Here is a 24,377-nt window from a genome sequence, read left to right on the forward strand (position 1 = left end):
GAAACGACCGGGTTCGTCGAATAAGCGAACGAAAAACGTACTCGAAACGCGTGTGCTTTCGATTTCTCGGCGAATTGCGGACTAAAAATTTTAAACGAGTTCCTATCCCCACCGCGGCGCCTACCTGACAAGGCCGTTGAGCGGTGAACGCTTGAACTATGCCAGGAATTTAACCGATCGGAGCGCCGGATCGGACAGGTAACGAAACTTCGATTCCTTTTAAACTGTTAACCCGCCAAATTCAAATAACCAATAACTTAATAATGATTTATTTTAATTTAAGTTTTAAGTTTTTATTAAATTTAATAATTACATTTTGGAATTTATTAAAAACTTATTTCACAATTTATTGCTTCAAAATTCTACATTCTATAATAAATTGCTTCAACAAAACCGATAAATTGTCATATATCAGTTACATTATTATCTATTTAGGTTACAGCGATAGCCTAAAAAATCTATAAAACAGACTATTACTTGAGTAAACAGTAAATTTATTTTTTAATATACCTAATTAAGCTTTTATTCTATAAATATTTTTGGACGGATTTGATAAGGATATAATACAGGGTGTATTAAAACGAAGATAACATAGAAAAATTCATTTTGGTAATTATTATGATTCGAAATACATAAAAAAAATTATTTAACGTTTAAATTACTGATTTAAGGTCAGTTATCAAGATTAAATGTCAAAACTAATGTGAAAACTGTTAATCTTTATGGTTAATTATCAATTGTCAAGGTTAATTGCCAACGTTAATGTTTAAAAAATTAATTTATTTAGGTTTGATCCTACAAACCTTGATCTTTAAAAATTATTTGGTTACAATATCACTCTATTTAAGTTTGAAATGAAGATTTTTATAAAGAAATAAATATTAAGTGTCAAATATGATGTGAAAACTGTCACTTTTGACAGATGTCATATTTTTATTAGTTTAATTTTTAATTAACATTTAATTTTCAATATTAATGGTTTACTGTTAAACTTGAGGTTAAAAATTTGTGTTTATTTAAGTTTGAAAGAAAGCTTTTGACGTTTGTGTTAATTCTAAAAGTTATATGTATGTCAAATTTGATATTTTAAATGTAATTTGTGATAAGTATTGTATCAAACTTGGCGTTTTATTATGAATCATTAAAATTAAATCTCAAAGATGATGTTCAAACTGTAATTTTGGCGGGTAAATGTCACATTTTTAAGAATGTGTACTAGATATGTCATTATTGACATTTATTTCCAAATCTTAACACTTCATTGTCAAACTTGAGATAAAAATGTCTCTTTAACAACGTTTGAAATACATATTTTGACGTTTGTGTTAATTTTAAAGATTAAATGTCAAATTTTACATTTTAAGAAGAAATTTACGATAAGTATTGTATCAAACTTAACTTTTTGTTGTGAATCATTAAGATTATACGTCAAAGATTATATTTGACTGTCATTTTTGACTATAAACTGTCGTATTTTTATTAGTTGTATTATAAATGTCATTTTGATAGAAAGATTGTGACGTTTGTGTTAATTTCAAAAGTTATGGATATGTCAAATTTGACATTTTAAATGTAATTTGTGATAAGTATTGTATCAAACTTGACGTTTTTTTGTGAATCATTAAGACTAAACCTCAAAGATGATGTTCAAACTGTAATTTTTGACAGGTAAATGTCACATTTCTAAGAATGCGTACTAGAAATGTCATTATTTACATTTATTTCCAAATCTTAACACTTCATTGTCAAACTTGAGATTGGAAATGTCTCTTTAACAACGTTTGAAATAAATATTTTGACGTTTGTGTTAATTTTAAAGATTAAATGTCAAATTTGACATTTTAAGAAGTAATTTGTGATAAGTATTATGTCAAACTCAACTGTTTGTTGTGAATCATTAAGATTAAACGTCAAAGATTATGTTCAAACTGTCATTCTTGACTGGAAACTGTCATATTTTTATTAGTTGTATTGTAAATATCATTTTTGACATTTAATTTTCAATATGAATCGTTTATTGTTAAATATGAGGTTGAAAATTTTTGTTTATTTAAGTTTGAAAGAAAGATTTTGACGTTTGTGTTAATTTCAAAAGTTATGTATGTCAAATTTGATATTTTAAATGTAATTTGTGATAAGTATTGTATCAAACTTGACGTTTTTTTGTGAATCATTAAGACTAAACCTCAAAGATGATGTTCAAACTGTAATTTTTGACAGGTAAATGTCACATTTTTAAGAATGCGTACTAGAAATGTCATTATTTCCAAATCTTAACACTTCATTGTCAAACTTGAGATTGGAAATGTCTCTTTATTAAAGTTTAAAATAAATATTTTGACGTTTGTGTTAATTTTAAAAATTAAATGTCAAATTTGACATTTTAACAGGTAATTTGTGATAAGTATTGTATCAAACTTGACATTTTTGTGAATCATTAAGATTAAACCTCAAAGATGATGTTCAAACCGTAATTTTGACAGGTAAATGTCACATTTTTAAGAATGCGTACTAGAAATGTCATTATTGACATTTATTTCTAAATCTTAATACTTCATTGTCAAACTTGAGGTTGGAAATGTTTCTTTAAATAATGTTTGAAATACATAAATATTTTGTCGTTTGTGTTAATTTTAAAGATTAATCGTCAAATTTGACATTTTAAGAAGTAATTTGCGATAAGTATTGTATCAAACTTAACTTTTTGTTGTGAACGATTAAGATTAAACGTCAAAGATTATGTTCAACTGTCATTCTTGACTGATAGCTGTCATATTTGTATTAGTTGTATTATAAATGTCATTTTTGACATTTAATTTTCAATCATAATGGTTTACTGTTAAGCTTGAGGTTGAAAATCTCTTAACACTTCATTGTCAAACTTGAAGTTGGAAATGTCTCTTTAATAATGTTTGAAATAAATATTTTGATTGAATTTATATTTGAGTAAATTTTAGCAGTTAATTAAAAGGTTTTTTTTTTAATTCTCAGAGATAAAAAATTAAAACTGCATTTAACTTTAATGCTATCGATTGTTGCACTCCTTCTTAACCTTGATATCAATGGTGGATTAAAGTTTAACAAGAAAGTTTCTTTAATGATGTGGCACTTTACCTTTTTCATGTAACTTTGCGTGAAATGTACAAAGAAATGCAAAATGTATATGCTATAATTATTATAAATGTGGTACATGTTAATCTTGATAAAATAGAAACAAATTAAAAATTCCAATTAAAATGAATTTTTCTATATGGTAACTTCTATTTAGTTCATTTCGATTAAATCACCCTATTTTTTAATAATTAATTACTACTAATATTAACATTTAAATTTCTAACAAGTGCTCTTAACCGTATTTTAAAAAAGAATTGATAAAATCTTATTTTTTTGCTAATTCTTGTGTAATCAAATCACAGTTAGTTACTACTTATAAGAATCAAACAACGAATATATAATAATGTTATAGTTGCACAACTAATTCAGATAAAAGATTAGAATAATTCATAACTTTCTTTTCGTTCGATTTTTGACTAACAGTGGGTGTTACCTGCGAAAATTAAAACTTTCTACGTCTGCCTAGGCAACTTAACGTACAATTTCAAAATATACCTTTGTGGATGATTTCATATAATTTTTTCTATAATAACCCTTTGGAAGGACATCTTTTGTAACATCCTTACATAAATATGGATCATTTCTAACAATTCGCCACGAATTAAAATCACTACAAAAAAGAAAATGTTAATTTTTTCATAAATTAGATTTATTTAACATACTTTTCATCTTCTTGGATTGAAGTGGAAAGGTGCAAACCTTATTTTTGTATAAAATAGTAATAAGTCCCATTTAAATATCATTTACTTACCAAACATTGGAGATATTTTCGCCATATTTTGCAGAGAAAGTTTATTAATTTAAAATTAAAATTAAATATTGAGGTGTTTTGTGAAATTGTTTAAAATATTGCGTAACACCACCAAATGAAACCGCAGTTCCATTTTGTTCTGCAATCAAGTGGAGTATTAAATCGAGTTTTCAACAGTATATATAGTTTCCATAGTTACTTGGTTATATACAAACTATTTCCATGTATCGACTTCTTCCTTATTATTTATTTAAGTTTTTTTTTACATTTAGCTTAGTTACTTACGTATATCTTAAATTAGATTATAACAAACTATTAATATATTTATTAGGTATTGTTTAAATCTTTTGATGTTGTAGAGATTACCATGGTAAATTTTTACGAAAAACTTTTAAAAATCTATTGATATAAAAAAAGTCTTGTCATAAAGAAAATCATTGTCATTCTATCAACATGTATCCCGCTTACACAACGAATACCAATGATATTTTATACGATCCCATGGGAAGATATAATCAAGAATCTAATTTAGTATACAGAGGATCAGAAACGTCCCTACAAATTAGTGAGGTGAGTTTAAATTTTAGAAAATTGTTACTTTATTAATTATTATTTTTTATTCAGAAATCTTATCCCCCTTTATTTACATCGGAAGAGCTTGCGAAATACGCTATTTTATTATATTACTCGTTAACGTGGCACTTTTATACTTTGTTAGCTAATAATATTTTGTGCTTTTTTATTTCTTATGAAGTAAGTTAATAAAAATAATAAATAAAGCTTTTTCTGTAAACATTTTTTTTTAGATATTTTTTGATCCTGATATTAATGAAGAAATTTTTGTAGTTTTACTAAAAAGTCTTTCCAACGTTCTTGTTATTGCTGATTCTCTTATTACTATTTATCAATATTGGAATAGAGTCGCTGTTCATCGAATTACCTATGAATGCATTGGTGTTGGTAAGTATTTTATGTCTAAGATTAAGAACACATTAAAGTAACCGGATAGATGATCCTTAAGATATGAATTAAAAATTTGCGCATTAGATTAATTTATTAATCGTGTAACTCAGTAACTAGAACGAATTTAGAAAAAGGAGATGAAAGGATGCAAAGACATGAAAGTTAGAAAGTGAATAAAGAAGCCAAAAAGGCACTAGAAAGAAAGAAAAAAGTAAAAAAAAAGGTGTCAGATTAAAACGAAAAAAATGACTAATTGGTAAACAGGGAGCAACCCATAAATTAGCAAAGAAATCAGAAATAAACCCATCTTGCTGAAAAAGTGTCTTTTAATTCAACGAATACTGGTTGAAATAACAGCTACCCTATTTTTTGCCTCATCCTCGATAAGATATGGACTGATGATTTTTAACAAATTTGCCGAACTATTACTTTTTGACACTGATGAGGTGTATCATGCAAGTACAAATGTTAAGAAGAGTAGTACTCTTTTTCAATAGAGAGGTATCTGTTCAATTTGACTAACTTTATTGGATTTTGTTATGACCCAGGGCAAATTGGCGGTCGACCATTAGGTTCAGTAATAAACCCTTATAGATTCTAGATAGCCATAATAATGACATAGCAAATAGTAAATTAGCGTAATACGAATAAATGTACAAGAGCTAGAGAACTAGATGTTAAAGATAAACCAGTAGCAAGATTTGCAATTTGTCAATAATAGTACTATGGTCGTATGACCATAGTAGTAAATATACATATAAAAACATAAAAAGTAGTTAAACCAATTTATTGACGAAAATTGTATATGTGTGTCTTTCTAAAACTAATTTATTTGTTGTTGATAATCAATACTACAGTAAGTAGATGAAATACAACTACGGAAAACACTTATATAGGAATTGGTGCTGAAGATGTAGCGAATTGAAAAATTGTAGCACGTGCAAATAGAAAAGCTACCCAGAAAACCATAAATGGGAGGGTTATTGTAAATGCGACAACAAGCAATCACGATCTGATAAAGTTTGCAATAATGAAAATGCAAAATCCTTAAGATTTCGAGACGAACCGCAGATCGATGCAGGAATAAAAGAGGGCAGACAAAAATCTGGCTCTGCAAACTTATGCAGACCAATCTGCTTATTCAATCACCTTAGGAAGATTTTTAGAAAACTTCTGCGTGCAAAACAACGACAAAATCATTTCCATAATATGCCTAGATCTATTTACAAAGATTTTAATGATTAATAAATACGTTTCCGGTTACTTTTCGATTTTTTTTCAAATTTAAAAGTATATTTCTTTAAGGTTTGTTAATCACTCAAAGTACAACTTTACTGATAGTCATTATATTAGGATTAAAAGCTTTCTCTGAAACATCTTTGATTCTTGACAGTACACTTCTTGTGTTGTACATACTTAGATACTACAAATTGGGGTTATATGTGAGTGAGTATCAATTAACTCATCAAAAAAACCTTGGATTATGTTCTTTTTTATAAAAAGGGTTAATGCATAGAGTTCCTGGTCAAATGAAGCTTAGAAATATATTTGGGAAAAATCTTTTAATATTAACAATCGTAATACACACGTTAGTATGTATTTGGATGAATTTAGGATGTTTAGAGGTAATTAAAATCTTCTTATTGCAATACAAAATTTATCATGTCATTTTGAAGGAAACAAAAGTATGCGATATGAAATATGCAGGACCGGGTAGTTATTGGAACGATGGCGTACATGCTTATCTAATCAATGTAGGCAAAAGCAAGAATCATATTCCAATATATCAATTAACACCGTTGCAAAATTATTTGATTTGTCTTTATTACATTATGGGCGGATTAACACATGTCGGGTAATTAATTTCTTCTTAATTTTTTATTCGTCCAAAAACATTTTTAGTGAAACTAATATATTATGTTAATATAAAAGTTACGGTGGATCTTCATTGAAAAACTACAAAGAAGATATAGTTATGATTGTTACTATGTTTTTATCTATGTTTATGATTGTCGGTCTTAAAGCTGCTGAACAAAGCAATTTTGTTATTTATGGAAAAACTCTTGAATTTAAAATGTTGACACGAAGACAATCGATGGCTGAAGAATTGGTAAGATTAATTTTAAAGTTAAATTTCTAAATTTAAAAATAGTTTAGGTTTTGACTCGTAACGGCAGAAACATTATTTTATTTGTCCGAAAATATGGTTTTGCATATAGTATTCGATCAATCGTCAACTGTATTTAAAGAAACTTTTTGTTGCAATGTTCTATGTTGCTGTTTATCATTTATTATTTAAAAAAATAACCAGAAAGATATCTTGGGTTGGGTTGGATTGATTGAGATATTGATTGGCTATTATTTTGCAAAACTTTTGGACATATTTGTGAAAACCTCATATTGTAAATATGTGAGACTTCGTAGAAGTAGGATTTGAAGAGTAATAAGAGGATCATTTAGATAAAAAGAATTCAGTGGTAATCATCAAAGATTAACTGGTAATATGATAGTTTCGTAAATCTTTGAAATGATTGAAACAAAAGATATGGACGTTTTTAATTTTTCAAATTTTCTTCCATTAATAAGCAGATGGTGCCTTATTATGGGAGATATTCCATAAAATGTGTATAAAAGTAAATCTTGTGAGATTCGGGTTCAAAATTTCATCTTGTGACGTATCAAAACAAAAACTCGATCTTGGTTTAGGAAGCCAAATCCTTGTTGACTTGGTAAAAGTTGTAAAAAGCCTAAAAACTTTAAATTTCCTCTTCTCATTCAAGTTATAGAAATTTCTTGAATAAATATTGCGTTTATGCGACTGAAAAGAACTATGCTAGTTCAATTTATTCAAAAAATGGGGTTGGTCGTTGTTTGTAGATTTGTTAAAGAGTGCAATCGTCATTTGGTGGAAATTATTTATCATGGAAAATCAATCGAAAATGTCGCAAGTATCTACGAATGATGTTCTGGTAAACTCGCTCCATCATACCTGGTGTGCCTGCAATCTGTCGTGCACCGACCAGAACTCATGTCACCCATGTCTGTCTCTACAGGAGTCTCATAAACCAAACTCTTCATATTACCACAGAGGAAAAAGTCTAGTGCAGTCAAATTCGGTGATCGTGGAGGCCATGCGATTGAACCACCTCGACCCATCTTTGTCCAAATCGTTGATCTAGATATTCCCGAACATGAAGTGATAACTAAGGGGTTGCATGTCTTCACGGACGTTCATAGCATTCAACAGCACGTCCAATACTTGTTGTGGGAAGATCAAGTAGACGGGACTCATTAGCCTGGATGGAAAAATCTACGATCTAATCACATGACCATCCACACATTGATACCAAATCTGTGTTGCAAAAGTGTAGCATGAGGGTTTTCGTCTGCCTAAGTAAAATGACATTCATCTGTGAAGAGAATGCGCGGTGGAAATAATGGCTCGCTGATGCAGCGGTCCAGAAACTACGTACAGAAGTCAACGCGTGGTGCAAAATCGACTGGTAGTTGTCAATCCATCCTTTGTAGGCGGTAAGGATGTAGTTGTTGTATGTATGTATGTAGGAAAGCGGAGGGTATGCTTACGCATACAGCACCTAGGCCCCAACGGGCCCCTTGTACGTCCTCCTACACTCTCTCCGGCTACATCAACCAGCCTAAGGAATTTCTGGAGGCTAGGATACAGCTCAGAGGTGTGTTCCTGATGCCATCTGTTGTCGGCCATTCCTCTCGAGCGTTCCTACCAAGCCTTACGAAAGACAAGGCTGCCTCTGCTGAAGGATAATGTAATACTTCCTTAGACAGATGGCAGACTTTAACCATATCCCAGTTCATAAACTTTTTGTGGGTAAAATCTTTAATTATCTCAATCTGAGTTGATAAGGACAGAGCGATTATCGGTTCAGGCGAACATGGCGCTCGCTTGGCAGCCCTTTTGGCAAGCCTATCAGCGTGCTTGTTACCTGAACAAGTCGAGTGTCCTTTTATCCATTGAAGTATAACATAGTTATGCACTGTGGCCTCCTCCAATGTCAGATGACAACCCATAACAAGTCCTGAAGTAATTGTTATTCTACTCAGGGCCAAAATGGCTTGTCTACTGTCAGTATAAATTGTAAAAGTCTTACCTACCAAGTTGGATCTGACAATAACGTCAGCGGCAAGTTATATGGCGATTAATTCCGCCTGTATGACGGTGGTACTTTTACCTAGAGGTTCAGATACGTGTAGTCGGAGATCGTACGAGAAGACTTCGGCTCCAGCTCCTTCCCGTCTCTTTGAACCATCAGTGTAGATTTTAAGGCTGTTTTTTACCTCTACTTCTGTGGAACTTGGGTGGGTGAGATATTTCTTCGTAAAAATGTGTTGGAGGGGTGTAATGTCCGTTACACAATCCAGAATTGGTGAGTATTCCACCATTTCGTTCCAGAGATTGGCATTTTTACTGTTTCTCTCATCCATTAGAATTCCTGCTGCTCGCAGTCGAATCATGGTCACCAATGCCACCTCTTGGATGAACAAATGAAGTGGCGTTAGGTTTAACATGTTTTCCATGGCTGCAGTGGGGGTAGTCCGCAGCGCACCTGTAACATACAAACACGCAAGTTTCTGTACTTTAATAAGTGCAGCAGTAGATGTAGACTGTAGGGTCTTTGGCCACCATACTACTGCACCATATGTAAGCATAGGTCCGATTACAGCCGTGTAAATCCAGAGGGCATTTTTGGGTGACAAACCCCTTGTCTTACCTATAGCCCTCCGGCATTGACCGAATGCAACGCACGCTTTTTTAACTTTATTATCTAGGTGGGCTCTCCATGTCATTTTATTGTCAAGCGTGATGCCCAGATATTTAACTTCTTTTGACAATGCCAATGGAGTATTAGCAAGGGATGGCATTCTGGGCTTGCCAACATGCCTCATCCGTGTGAAAAGTATCAACTCTGTCTTCTTAGGATTCACAGAGAGTCTTTGTTCGTCACACACGTAGTTGTTGTTCATGCAGAAGATTCCAGACGGTGCAGGGAGCAAAATTCATTGCACACGCAATTGCTCGTGTACTCGTTGATGCTTTTTTTTTGCTCTTGGACCTCTTCCATTGTTTCTAGCTTCGCCATACAGAAGAATCATGTCGATGTATTCTGCAAACGTGTACTCTACCGTGTTGCTCTAACACTGAAAGAGACGTGAATGAGACTGACACCACCTGCAGGAGATGTCAATTGACACTACCTCATCCGACGAAAGCACCCTACGTCATGTAACTAAGCAAACCTGTTTTCAAACGGCTCTGGGACCTTGGTTCCAAATCAAAATATTATCTACTTAGTCCCCTTTATAAATCCTAGAAGTTTCTAATTGGAAATTTAGACGACCAAGCATACTAAATAATACATTTGTAATTTTCTAATTTCAATTTATAATTAAAATAAATACCATATTTTCGGGCGAAGAAATTTAAATTTCGAACCCAAATTCTTAATAATGTATTTATTTTTTTAAAGCGTAAAACAAAGTTTTTAAAACGTGATCATCGCAAAACTTTATTAAAATATTACAAAGATTTTTGGGAGATTGATAGAGCCGTAAAAACATCATCAATGCTTGATATAATTCCGAGATCGTTATTTGTCGATACCCAATTTGAAATGTTTTGGGTTTTCTTAAATAAATGTTATTTTTTGAGACATACCACGAATTCGTTTAAAAGGGCTGTTGCGGCAAATATTAAAGTAGAAGTGTTAGATAAAGGTTGCGTTTTGTACGATTACTCGAGAATTTGCGAAAACGTTTATTACGTTTCAAGAGGAAATATTGACATCTTATCCGGTGAAGATGGGAGTAGTTCTTTACTCACTTTGGGAAAAGGATCTTGTTTGGGACAGTTTCATTTATTACAAAGAACCGTGACCCGATTTAAAGTCATTATTGCATCGTATTCGGTGGTTTATATTTTGAATAAGAAAGATTTTTGGAAAGATGTATACAAGTTTAGGAAATTAAATCTTGGTCCGAAAATTCATTCAAATTTTAAGGTAATTTCTATAAAGATTTTTAACCTTTTTGTAATAAAATAAAATGTAGATGAAAATTAAAAAAGCCATTATTGCGAAAAATACAAAAAAACAAACGGATGTTGGAACAATGTTTCGAAGATGGAGATGTATTGTGAGCAAAAAAGTCTTAACTGGGTTCAAAGATCATATAAAAAGTAGCGTGGAAACGGTACAATTAGGTGTATCTCCTTTTGAAGATCCACAAAAGTTATATACTTATAGCAAGGTAAAAAATCTTTTAAAATGAAGCTAAAATTTATTGTTTAATTTTAGATGCACAGTCAAAAAAGTTATGATGAAATCTTTTTAAGCACTTCATTTCCTTGGATTTTCCAACAAAATTCCGTGTTTATTAGTATTTGGAATACAATCACGATAGGATTTGTTGTGTTTGTTTCGATTGTTTACCCATATCAAATTGCTTTCCAACCGGAGTTTAAGGTTATAGCTGAACATGTAGTTGCCGCAGTCTATATCCTCGATATAGTAATCCAACTATTTACCGCCATCGATAATAAATTTGAAATAATAAGAACAGTTGAGGAAATCGTCGCGCATCGCCTCGAAAAACCCAAATTCACCTTAGACGTATTAGCCGCTATCCCTTTATATTTAATCGCACCTTTTTCGAATTTAAAAGGAACTGCTAACCGTATTGCCCAAATTTTATGCGTAAACAAACTCCTTAAATTATACAGAATTGATGATATATTTAAAGAATTAGAACGGAACACTCAAAGTAACATTACCATTTTACGTTCGGTAAAGAATGTTTTGTATTTAAGCTATATTGGGTATTTCTGCGGATGTATTTATTATTTAGTGACGTGTTTTCAAGCGTAATTAATTAATTCGATTAATTCGATTTTCGTTAATAACGAATTGTTTTAGAACCGAATGTGATGAAGATAGTTGGATTCAATCTTTGTATAGATTGATGACGCGAAAACTTAACACAGATGACTTAAAATATATCGACGATCCAAGAAAACAACCCGATATGATCTCTTTCATGAACATGTTAATGGTTTTAAGTGGGACTACCACGGCTTTTGTTGGGAATTTGTTAGAAATTGGAGCGATGATTATCGTATCCGTAGTTGGAACGGTGATTTCAGTGTGTTTTTTTGCCGATTACGTCGCCAGTGTAACTTTATCGAACATTGAAGCGTAAGATAAAAAGATAGATTTAAAAAAATACACAAATTTATTTTTTTAAGTGTCGAATTTATGGAGTTTTTAAACGTTGCTAAAGCATACATGACATTTACGAACATGCACGATGAATTAAAATCAAGAGTTATTCGTTATTTCGAAAATGTTTGGGTAGTTAATAAAGGAAAAAGTGTAAAAGAATTATATTTTGATTGCCCAGCTCAGTTATACGCTATAAATCAAGTTGAAAGATATAAAGGATATTTATTACAAATGGATTTATTTAAAGTTATTTATTTAATTTTAATTTAAATAAAAAATTTATTTATTTTTTTTTAGTTTACTAATTCACAACTTCAAGATACAGTTGCTTCACGTTGCACAGAACTTTATTTACCACCTCACGAATATGTTATTTACGCCGGACAAAGTTGTTTAAACTGCTACATGGTCCTCAAAGGATATTGCGGGGTAAAAAAACTTAAAATTCCATAAACTAAATCATTTTTTTAAAGATTATAGAGGGATTATCGATTCAAAAAGTCGTTTCACCCGGAGATACTATTAATGCAATGGAAATTTTCGCCGGTTTACCAAGTTTGATAACAGTACGAACTGAAACACATTGTATGCTTTTAAAGTTCGCTTTGGAAGATGTTAACGATTTGGTTAAATTGCATCCAAATTTTGCTAAAGAAATTTTAGATAGCATAGATAATGTGGTAAGAATATATAAAAAGTTGATTAAAAAAAATTTAATATAAAGTTTTATATTATTTTAAGGCTGTTGAAAGAATTTTTAGTCGTATTGGGGAAGCTCGAAAAAAACCAAAGGGTGTAACTGTTGAGGAAGAAGTTCGATCTTTTTACGTTGTCCCAAAACCGAAGAGGAATCCTTTAAATATCGATTATAGGAAAGGGTTTGTTGGACAGTGGAATTTTCTTAGGTACTTTTTAACATTTAAATAAATAAATTTTGAAACTAAAATTAGAATTAACGCTAGCACTATCACTAGAACTAACTTGCTAGTAGTTTCCTTTTGTCGAACTCTATACTCTTAACCTTTTTGACAATGCTCTGCGACTGCAGACTATTGGATTTTATTCAGTCTCATGTTGTTTGATGCGGTACTCGATTTTACGTCCAGTTTGGCCAACGTGTCGGAAGAGCGTTCTTTATTTTGCTGACCGTACCGTATTGCACCACGATATCATTCTTCCTCAGACACATCGCAATCCTCTCCGTCACACCTGAAACATAATAAAGGCAGATAAAACCAGCTGCTGCAGTACTTGCCGAGTCTTTTTTCTGTTTGCGTGGCTCGGTTATGTCCCTCATCGTATAGCCGTTCTTCTGCAGAATCAAATCTTGTTGAAATCTTTCTTCTATCTTTAAGTTCTCTATCTGCATGCTGGAACAATGCTTGAATAATACAGCTAGTGACCAATACATCCAGGAATAGCAACTATTTTGCAGTTTCCGCTTCCATGATAAATTTAATCATGGAGTGTTGTGCGTTTAGGTCTAGAAATTCTTGGAGTCAGATGAGTTTCCAGATCATAAAAGTGTCAGCCACGTAACGGAGCCATAGCTTCGGTTTCCACAGACACTTCCTCTTTAAAAATATCCATGTAAAAAATGGCGATAACAGGTGATAGAGGTGATACCATGGCTAATCCTTCGTATTGCTCATGCAATTTTCCCTTTTAACTAAAATATATCGATGCTAGGCAGCCTTGGAACATACTTCGACAAGCTCTTTGAGATGAGTTTCTGGGGAAGACCATGCACGGCATCTTTGGCACTCTGGTGAATAGAGATTCCTCATTCATACTTCATATTCCTGATCAATGATGTGAGCTTGTAAATTACCAAAAAATAACCATACTAATTTATCGTAATTTATCGTAAAATACCAAAAATTAATTGCCGTAATTTACACAATGAATTACAATAAATTACCGTAATTTACTTGGTAAATAACGATATTATTTTGAGTAAACTATAGTTTTTTACGGTAAATATCGTATTTTACAACACTTGGCATATCAACCAAGTGGAATGGTGAGAAAGCGAACAAGTTATAACACGTGTATCGCCGACTCACAACGCACGCAGTTAGTCGTGCCTAGTGTCTCGTGTCGTGACTTTGTTAAAAAGTGATCATTATAGTCGATGCTTTTATAAAAACTAATGGAAAAACATACAAGTGTAAATTTTGTGAATAATCTTACGTCTTGAATGTGACAAGGATGTCTCAACACTTGGTACAAAAATATATACTATCCACCGAGATTTGAATATAGGCGAAAGAACATCACCTCCATTTGCTCCATTTTACTCATTGTCAGAGTCCGAAACAGAAACCCGCAGAAAATTCAAATAACAGTTCGCTCGAAGAAAGAACAATTTAGATAAATAAGAACATAATTGTATTTTATTTTTTGTATATTTATGTTCATATTTAATATTAAAATAAAAATATAATATATACCGGGTGTCCCTCAAAAGTGGCTCACCCCCATACATAATTGTATCTTGCGTATTGTCGATCTAACGACTCGACGTTATTCCTGCGGAGATATTTAGGTAATACAATTTCTAATTCGATTTATTTTCCAATACCTCACGAGACCATACTGGTGTATTATACAGCTCATTTTTGATTTTGCCCCATAAAAAGAATCTAAAGGTGTGAGGTCAGGTGATCTGAGAGGTTTTAACCAAAATAAAGTAAACAATCCAAATTATAATGTACAATGGACATTGTAAGTTACTATCAGCTACAGAACATTTAGTGTAAAAGAACAAAAAATAAAGAAAAAAATAAAAAATAATTGAATTAAACTTAATTGTTTGATCGGGTTTTTCTTTTAAAACTAATTTAATACAACTGTTAATTTACACCATTATTAAAAAAGAACCACTGACTAAAGCATAGCAGTAATCACTGCTCGAGAAATAGCAAATCAAGAGGGACATAACGTAGTTTATACTATTAACCTAGCTACTATGCGTCAAAAGTTGTAATACATTTTCCGAAGGTACTAAAACGTTATAAAATAACGAAAATAATTTTTTTTCAAAAATTATAAGCGATCGTGAAAATTTTTTCAAGTAAAAGTTATGTGAAATTATACTATCAACCCAACTGAAGAAAAAAAAAATTATAGATTTAAAAAAATAGCGAAATTAGTACTCACATCCGGTATAACCGGAAGTACAAAAAGAATGATTTCATGTCGTAATAATCCGTTTTAGCGACCTAACTATGCATTCCAAATGGTTTTCTTATATCACCAATAATAAAGAAAAATATGGGGGTGAGCCAGTTTTGAGGGACACCCGGTATAATAGGAGTATTAATTTTTTATTAATTTAATATTTAAAAATAAAATTATAACACGTTTTTACGATACAGATTTATTACCGCAGTAATTAAAATTCGTAATTAAAAGTCGTATATTAACACACTAAATTACGAAAAATAAAAATTACGGTAATTTAACATCACTGCTCCTGATTGATTCCACAAAATGTGTAAAATCTGACATATGATTCTGTTTTACCTGTGAAAGGAGACAGTATCTTGGCAAGGTGTTTTGCTAGCTTCCGATAGCTAAAAACGAACTGACTTCATTAAAGGGAGCGGGAGACCATCGGCTATCATATAGTTGCGGGAAGTATTACATTGGCCAAACTCGAGTGCCGCATTAAGAAACACGACAGTTCCAACAGTCGCAAAGCATTGTCAAAAGAGAGTGCAACAAAAGCAAAGTACTAGCAAGAAGCCGTATAATGTTGTTTCTGCATTATTTTATTTATTTCTTTATTCATTATTTTATTAGTTCTAGTACTAGTATTAGTTTTAGTTTAATAAATACCGGCAGTGAAAGCCGTACTTATACAGGGTGTCTCAGCGAGACCGGTCATTAGACGTTTCTGGGGTTCTGGCCAAACAAAAAATTTGAGAATGCAGACTTAAGTATTATCAATTACGTTCTCTTCATCTCAAATATTTTCAGATTTCTAGCACTTCCGGTTATACCGGAAGTCGCCACCTACTTTATTCTTTTAAATGGAACATCCTGTATATTTTTACATATTTGGATTTGTCTGTTTTGAAGGTTTATAAATAACTTTACTTTTTGCAATTTGAACCAGCAATTCTCGAGTTATTCGAATTTTTCTAGAAAAATTTGCTCCAGCGGACATTTGTTCAAAAAATCATAGAACACTCAATTTTTAAGATATGAATTTAGGATTCAGAACATGCTTAAACAGCATGATGGAGTATGTTTTGGTGCCGAGAACTGCGGTCTAGAACGTTTGGTCACTTTACTATGGCACGTTAACTTTTCAAAATTTGGAAGTACCATAATTTAATTTTTTTAAATGGCACCCCCTATATTTTATTACTTAGTCTTCTTGGGCGTCTCATTTTACATCTTTTATATTCCATATGTCCTATGCCTAACATTAATAGTTTGAGTAATAATTAGGGTTTTTTGAAAAATGCTCACATATCATATCGATATTAACCTAGTGTGCCATGGAAAACAAATGTTTAATGACTTATTGATAAACGTCAAAGTCTAATTTAGGTTGTTTGATGCTTGTGAGTCTAAAACCAGTTAAAATGGATATTAATAACGTAAATAATGTTTATACAAATGAAGAAATCCATAATTTATTTTTTGTGCACGAAAAGTGCGACAAAGTTCTTAGTAGAACTTGCAGAATGTTTAATGAAAATTATCCACATTTATCTCCGATGACAAAAGGTAAATTTAGAAGAATAGAAACAAATTTTTTGCATTTTGGACGAATTAATCACGTGTTAAAATGTCCAAAAAATGTAGTAGATAATGCAACGGAAGAGGTGAATACCTTGGCTTATTTCGAGCCCAGTCCCACACCTCAATTCGAGCTGCCAAAGAAGATCTGGGAATCATACTACGAACTTTGTCGCGCTTTTCATGCAAAAAAAATAAATTAAGAATTTCTTGATTTGTGTAAATATTACTTTCGTTATTGTTATCGATTTTAACTCGTTTCAGTACTAATATTAAGGGACATAACAGATAATTATTAGCTCACATGCATCAAGTGACGTAAACAAGTGAGTCTTTTACAAGAACTCATTGAGAAGGCTTGTTTTTCATGGCACACTAGGCTAAATATCCATATGATGTGTGCATTTTTCAAAAAACCCTAATTATCTCCCAAACTATTAATATTAGGTATGGGACATATGCGATATAAAAGATGTAGAATGAGACACCGAAGACGACTAAGAAATAAAATATGGGGGGTGCCATTTAAAAAAATGAAGTTATGGTACTTTCAAATTTTGAAAAGTTAACGTGCCATAGTAAAGTGACCAAACGTTCTAGACCGCAGTTCTCGGCACCAAAACATACTCCATCATGTTGCTTAAGCATGTTCTCAATCCTAAATTGATATCCCAAAAATTGAGTGTTTTCTGATTTTTTGAACAAATGTCTGCTGGAGCAGATTTTTCTAGAAAAATTCGAATAACTCGAGAATTGCTGGTTCAAATTGCAAAAAGTAAAGTTATTTATAAACCTTGAAAATAGACAAATCCAAATATGTAAAAATATACAGGATGTTCCATTTAAAAAAATAAAGTTAGTGGCGACTTCCGGTATAACCGGAAGTGCAAGAAATCTGAAAATATTTTAGACGAAGAGATCATAATTGATAATACTTAAGTCTGAATTCTCAAATTTTTATTTGTGTCAGAACCCCAGAAACGTCTAATGACCGGTCTCGTTGAGACACCCTGTATAAATAAATTTTATTAATATTTATTTTTTAGATATATTTTATTGAAACGAACGATTAACCCAAATGGACCATTTCATAAAAATTGGGAACTATTTAGAGCAATTTCAGCGGTTATACTTTCTCTCATAGGCCCAACATTTTTTATTCATACGGTTTACTTTCCATACGGGGCTTACCTTTTATATATTTTAATTGCTATTTCATTTTTCGATATGTAAGTAAGACTTCTTTGATCCCATTAACATAGTGTAACAGGTTTGAATAGATCATTGAGTATTATTGAAGCTGTGAAATTCAAAGATAATAAGCCAAAAACGAATCAATAATACACAAGTAGTCATTGTTATGTTATATGTTCTATATTAAGTTCTTCGAATGAAACTCAAATCATCTTTTCAATTAATTTTTGTAAAATTACTACTTACCGTATCAGTCTATAATTGTTGAGTGTTGAGCAATTAATTAAGCACTATATCATTAAATAATCCCAGATGAATATCAAATTGTCATCACGGTGGCAATGATGTTCCATTTAAAATTTTGAACACCTAGTGTAAGATAGATCAATGTAACTAAATAATGACGTTTCAGTTGAGATTATTTCAGAAGCAGCCGTAACTATAACAACACAGATATCACATGTTGGCTTCTCATTCAAAATTTTTGATATCTCCTGGTTTCTCAACTATTTTTAATAAACATAACTTATTAAAAAATATAATATTCAATTTAACCAAATGTCCATATTTCTATTGACGTTCCAATTGAAATCAAATATCGGCTAAATCTTCATTTTTTTCCTTTATAGAAAAATGACCCTATGATGCCTTTAGATCAAGGACTGTAGAATCTAACAGGACTGCTACATCCATGTTGTGACAACGTGCTCGCACACTACGTCACACCATTTGCCACGCAAAATCAGCTGTTATTATGTTCTATGCGTTTGCTGTGTATTTTTAGAGATTGTGTCGTTTATCGTAGACGTATTCATATTATTTTTGAAGTTTTATTTTTTTAGAGGTATTAACGTCTATCATATAACCTCTAAAAAAACAGCAAAGGTATAGAACGCAATGACAGTTAACTGGGCGTGGCAAATAGTGTGACGTAGAGTGCAGGTAACCAACCCGTAATGGGCTACAAAATTACAATGGATGTAGCAGTACTGTTAGATTCTACACCAAACAATCACTCATTTTGATCTTCACAATTATCACATGTGGGTTTTATATACCCCAAATGAATCAATTTTGCTTGTTTTGAAAAGATGATTTTGTGGTAAAGATGCTTATCTTTCAATCAATAGTTGCCTAGATAAATTAGAGAAGCGGAAACGCGAATATGGTCAACTGCTTCAATTCTTAAACCGATTGGACTTTTTAAGCTTTCAGAACCAGGTCTCTGTGTAACATTCCTTGCACAATTCTGATCTTCATTTTTTGAGAAAGATGTCGGGTGGAAGTACAATTAGCAGTTGCAGCATCAATGTTTTCGATTAAACGAACTAGACAGCTCTGCAGAACGTGTCTGTGTCTGTAATATCCAGACGTTTAAGTTGTTATGACAAGATCAGTGATTTTCCGGTAACCGACTTTTCGCCGCTGTGCAAAAAGAATCAACTTTATCTTTTTGTGGTTTATTGACATACTCTATCTGTTCTCACTTATAATCAGTGCTACCTGTCAAGTATTACTCCAACATGTTTTGCTCTGTCAATGATACTAAGATCATCAGCATAGCAGGCAGTAAAAGTAAAAAAGTTGAGCAATTGTGGAACAATAAATTGACATCTTCTCCTTTGAGGGTGTTAATTTAACGATACTTTATTTGAAAGCTCCGTTAATACTGCAAGATGTTATCTTTCTGACAAAGCGGGTTGTTGGCTTGCCCTAGGTGTAGTTATGTTCGAGTGCCATCAATCGGATCCAGTTACCTCATCGAGAAAAACAAATCACATAACCATGATAACTCTGTATTCCCAAATATAGAAAATTAATGCTTCGAATCTAGGAAATTTTTCTTTGCAAAAAACTTGGAATAGTCAATTCTGATATTCATATCTTATTGGTACTTTGTTTAATAGTATCAGTTTAATAGTTCAAACCTGTTACATCTTGCATAAAAAAATTAAGCTTGTTTTTTATTTTTAGTTATTTAAAAATGCATGTCGGTTACTACAACAAATACGGACTTTTAGTAACCCATCCAAAAAAGACAGCTGCCAATTACTTCTCACATTCATTCGCTTTGGATATTATGAGCGTTTTCCCATTATCTTGGCTAGTATTATTTTTAACAAATACCAGAAATGTTATGGTCGAAACGTACCTTCATTTCAACGTTATGATTCAAATGTATCGTTATCCGAATGCGTTTGCAACCGGTGGAACTCGCATTTATAGAAGAGATCCGCTTTATATGTAATAAATTACTTTATTGCATAGTTACAATAATATCCAAAATCTTTTTAGAACCATTCTTAAAACGATCCCATTTACTTTAGTTATAGCAAACTTTTTTGCATGCATTTTAATTTGCCTTTCCGGCGAAGAGATTAATGTAAATGGCCAAATGAGTATGCAAAGATCTAAATTTAGTTGGCTTCAAAGTGTTAGTGGATTAGGTAAGTTTTAATTCGAATTAATTTTATTTGAATATAATTTATTTTTTTTTTAGAACATTTAAATTTTAACGATCCACTTACGTTTTTTGCATTTTCATATTACATGTCGTTATTAACGCTGCTGGGTTCAAATTTTAATCTTTTACGTCCTACAACCGTAAAGGAGAGTGTATTTTTTATATTTTGCGTTATGATTGGTTATTTATTAAAACTTTACGTTACGGTTCATGTTGCACATAATCGTTTTATCCTCACTCATAAACTCACTCAACATCGAAGTAATTTGGCGCATTTATCGAAATATATGAAAAATGAAACGGTTCCTAAAGAACTACAAAAGTAATTATTACTAATAATTTAGTTTTAATTTAAATTATTTTTTTTTTTAGCAAAATAATCGAACATTATAATTACGTTTGGTTTATTAATCGGGGTGAGACGCCTAAGAATATTTTTGGTATATTACATGTTCCGTTAAAAATGGATGTTGTTAGTTTTTTGTATAGAAACACGTTGGCGAAAATTCCTATTTTTTACGAAGCCAACGACTCATTCTTTAGACATTTTGGGTTGGCGTTGAATGAAGTTTATCGGAGGAAAGAAGCGTTTATTTTTCGGGTTAACGATATCGTTGATAACGTGTTTATTATTCATAAAGGGGAGGCGCAAGTTTTGGGTCCTGATGGCGCAATTGTTGAAACTTTACACCAAGGGAGCATGTTTGGGAATTTAGATAAAATACCCTCCACTAGAAGTATGATAACGGTTTGTTCGACGACTTTAGTTGATTTATTGGTGCTGAATACTTTAGATATGTACAATATCTTAGCGAATTTTGAACACATCCAAGCAAAGTTGCAACATTATTTACTTTTGGAGAATATGGTAACATTTTTATGAAATTTTTAATCGATTTAATTAATCATTTTGATTTAGTCTTATGTGGGTGGTATACGCGATGAAAGTGTTAGTTTCGAAGAGTTAGTCGATGAAGTTCACATTGATGATTTTACTCCTTTTGAATCGTTTTTATATGGGGCGAGACACTCGACGTGCGGTATACTTTTTGATGTTATTACTTCGATTATTTGTTGTTGGTTGGTGTCTTATCAAGTCGCATTCTTAACTCCATTCAATTTCTTTTATATTATTTATATTTTGGATATTTATCATGTTGTAACCGTGGTGTTTACTATGATTACACCTTACAAAGATAAAACGGGTAAACTTATTACTAAAAAGCGAAGAATTTTTATGCAGTATGTTAATAGTTAAGTGAAATAAATTAAATCAAATTTAATTTTTTGTAGTAATTTAAAACTTAGAAGATTTTATGTGGATATCTTTACAACACCGCCTTATGACCTAATTGGATTTGCGTTTAAAAATTCGTATCATATCAGAAATCTTATCGGTATTTACAGATTGTTGAGGATTGGAAATGTTTATTATGGTTTTGATAGATCAAATGCGTTCGGAGCTAAAGTTATTGTACTCCGATTATTGAGATTATCTCTTACTGTTATATTTATGGTGCACGTTTTTGCATGCTTTTGGTATTTTAAAGCATGCCCGTTTCAAAGATGTTTTAAAACTAGTTGGGTTAACAACAGAGAGAGTTAATATGATTTTTTATAAAAAAATAATTTGTTTAAATAATATTTTTTTAGAGTACTCTTGCGATGTACCATACATTTGTAGCATTTATTTCACGTTATCAATATTAAGTAGCACAGGATTCCGAAATAGAGTTCCAACATCCGGTGTAATAGCAATGCTTCTATGCTCGATATTGGTGATAGTGGGACAATATTTAATGGGTAGCATTTTGGGCGATATCATAGCTTTAGTTAGAAACAGCAACATGGATTTTGCCGAATACAGCTTTGAATTGGCAATCTTTAAAGTAACTTTAAAACACTTCACTTAATAATTAAAATTCTTCTTCCGTTTCTTAGACTTATTTAGAAAATGGTTCCGTATCATTTCCATTTTTGCAAAACATGAAACGATATTGTATCTACCTCTGGTTGGTTGAGCACGGAGATCAAGTCCCAACTTACTTAAGAATAATGCCAAAGTTTTTATTAGAAGAAGTAAAACAATACGCTTACGGAAAACACATTTTTGAAAACGTTTTTTTCGCGGATTGCCACCGAGACTTTTTAAGACAATTAATTGCAAAAATCAAAATGGAATACTTTTTCCTCGATGACGTAATTTGCCGACAAGAAGACATCAACAACACAATGTATTTTGTTCATAAAGGAACCGTAAATGTCTACTCGATAACCCCCAGCGAAGAATTACACGTGGATCAATTAAGCGAATTCGATTCATTCGGAATTGTACTAAACCCAAACTTAATAATTTTATTTTTAATTTGCTTTATTCTTTAGATACAAGGATTATTCCCAAATACTCCACACACTCACACATACATAGCAAACTCAGTTTGTGTTATCCTATATTTAAAATACGAAGATATTTCTCCGTTATTAACATTTTATCCAGCTTCGAAATTTGAGATATACTCAAATTTAAATTTGTTAATACCAGCTGCTGTAACCACAACGAAAGGAAAGAAAGTTATGATGTAAGAAATTATTACTGTTAATATTAGATTTAGTTTTAATTTTTTTAATGAATTAGGCAAAGCGAATCTGAAGAAGATCTATTCAAATTTTCATTCCGCGATCGAAAAGAACATCAAGATCAAGATGATTATTCAGAATCAATTCAATCAACTGATACAGTTTCTTCAAACTAATTTATTTACACGTACATATTTAATATTTATTATAAAAATGTTGAATTCAAAATCTCAAGAAAATAAAATATTTTCTATTCTATGATGATTGTAACATATTTTATATCAAATTAATTATTTCTAATAACTTTTTATATCAGAATATTTAATCAAGATTATTTAATTTTCTTATAATCATCAAATGTCTTAATGATCACGGAATTTTCTGGTGGAGGAGCCGGGTATTAATTTCATCATTATGCTTATCCATGATAGGAGTATATCGTTTGACGATAAGGATGGGACATAAATCGAAAGATTTCAAATATGAAGATATGCAAGAAGTTCTGGGAAGAACTTTTTTAATAATACATGCAATTGGAGAAAATTTAACGGTTATCGTTAATTTATTTTTAAAATAGGTTTGAACGAGGTAAACACAAGATTACCAACAAGCTGGGGTTGATTGGAAGAAAGTTTCAATCAGCGGAAGTTCAAGAAGTAGGAAGTTTTTATCGCTTGCAACGGAAGTTCTAGTAAAGAAGAATTTCGGAAGTTAGGGAAATTAGAAAAGCATACACTGAGGGAAATATATTCTTGAACGAAGATTATTACTCTTGGCACAAGCTTATCATATTCTTGTATATCCACAAGAAGATCGTTTTGTTAAGTGAAGAAAAACCACATATTCTCAAAGCAAGAATACAAATATTCTTGATTCTTAAGAAAACGAATTTTTAGTGAAAGTAAATCAATCAACGAGTATCTTACTGTTTCGTCAACAATCCCATTTTCGTATCGAGAATAAGTTTCTTATGTCAAGAATAACGTATCTTTCTTTTTAGAAAAACTTATTCATGTAACAACAATCTTATACAGGGTCGTCCACGACGACAGTCCATTAGAACTTTACAGGGTTATGGCCAAAATACAAATTTGAAAATTCAGATTTAAGTATTATCAATTAAAAAAAATAAAACATTTTCAAATATCTAACACTTTCGGTTATACCAGAAGTCGCCACATACTTTATTTTTTTAAATGGAACAACCTGTATATTTTTACATATTTGGATTTGTCAGTTTTCAAGGTTTATGAATGACTTTACTTTTTGCAATTTGATTCGGCCATTCTCAAGTTATTCGAATTTT

The 24,377-nt window shown here is 31.5% G+C and overlaps 1 protein-coding gene across 1 annotated transcript; it reads left to right on the forward strand.

Moving 5' to 3' along the window:
- LOC111421683 (uncharacterized) lies at nucleotides 1–23,329 on the forward strand. The gene is made up of 27 exons (XM_023054862.2): nucleotides 1–198; nucleotides 4,225–4,435; nucleotides 4,490–4,618; nucleotides 4,672–4,825; nucleotides 6,134–6,274; nucleotides 6,332–6,453; nucleotides 6,505–6,683; nucleotides 6,761–6,938; nucleotides 10,333–10,863; nucleotides 10,913–11,110; nucleotides 11,158–11,723; nucleotides 11,776–12,054; nucleotides 12,105–12,327; nucleotides 12,379–12,510; nucleotides 12,555–12,761; nucleotides 12,823–12,986; nucleotides 17,883–18,065; nucleotides 20,005–20,274; nucleotides 20,326–20,477; nucleotides 20,531–20,816; nucleotides 20,867–21,362; nucleotides 21,414–21,736; nucleotides 21,788–22,095; nucleotides 22,148–22,383; nucleotides 22,436–22,825; nucleotides 22,877–23,073; nucleotides 23,130–23,329. The coding sequence occupies exons 2-27, from the start codon at nucleotides 4,319–4,321 to the stop codon at nucleotides 23,245–23,247; spliced, it is 6,279 nt and encodes a 2,092-aa protein (XP_022910630.2). The 5' UTR covers nucleotides 1–198; nucleotides 4,225–4,318; the 3' UTR covers nucleotides 23,248–23,329.
- Nucleotides 23,330–24,377: the final 1,048 nt, after the last annotated feature.

The sequence above is a fragment of the Onthophagus taurus genome, chromosome 1 (assembly GCF_036711975.1).
Source record: "Onthophagus taurus isolate NC chromosome 1, IU_Otau_3.0, whole genome shotgun sequence".
NCBI classification, from domain to species: domain Eukaryota; kingdom Metazoa; phylum Arthropoda; class Insecta; order Coleoptera; family Scarabaeidae; genus Onthophagus; species Onthophagus taurus.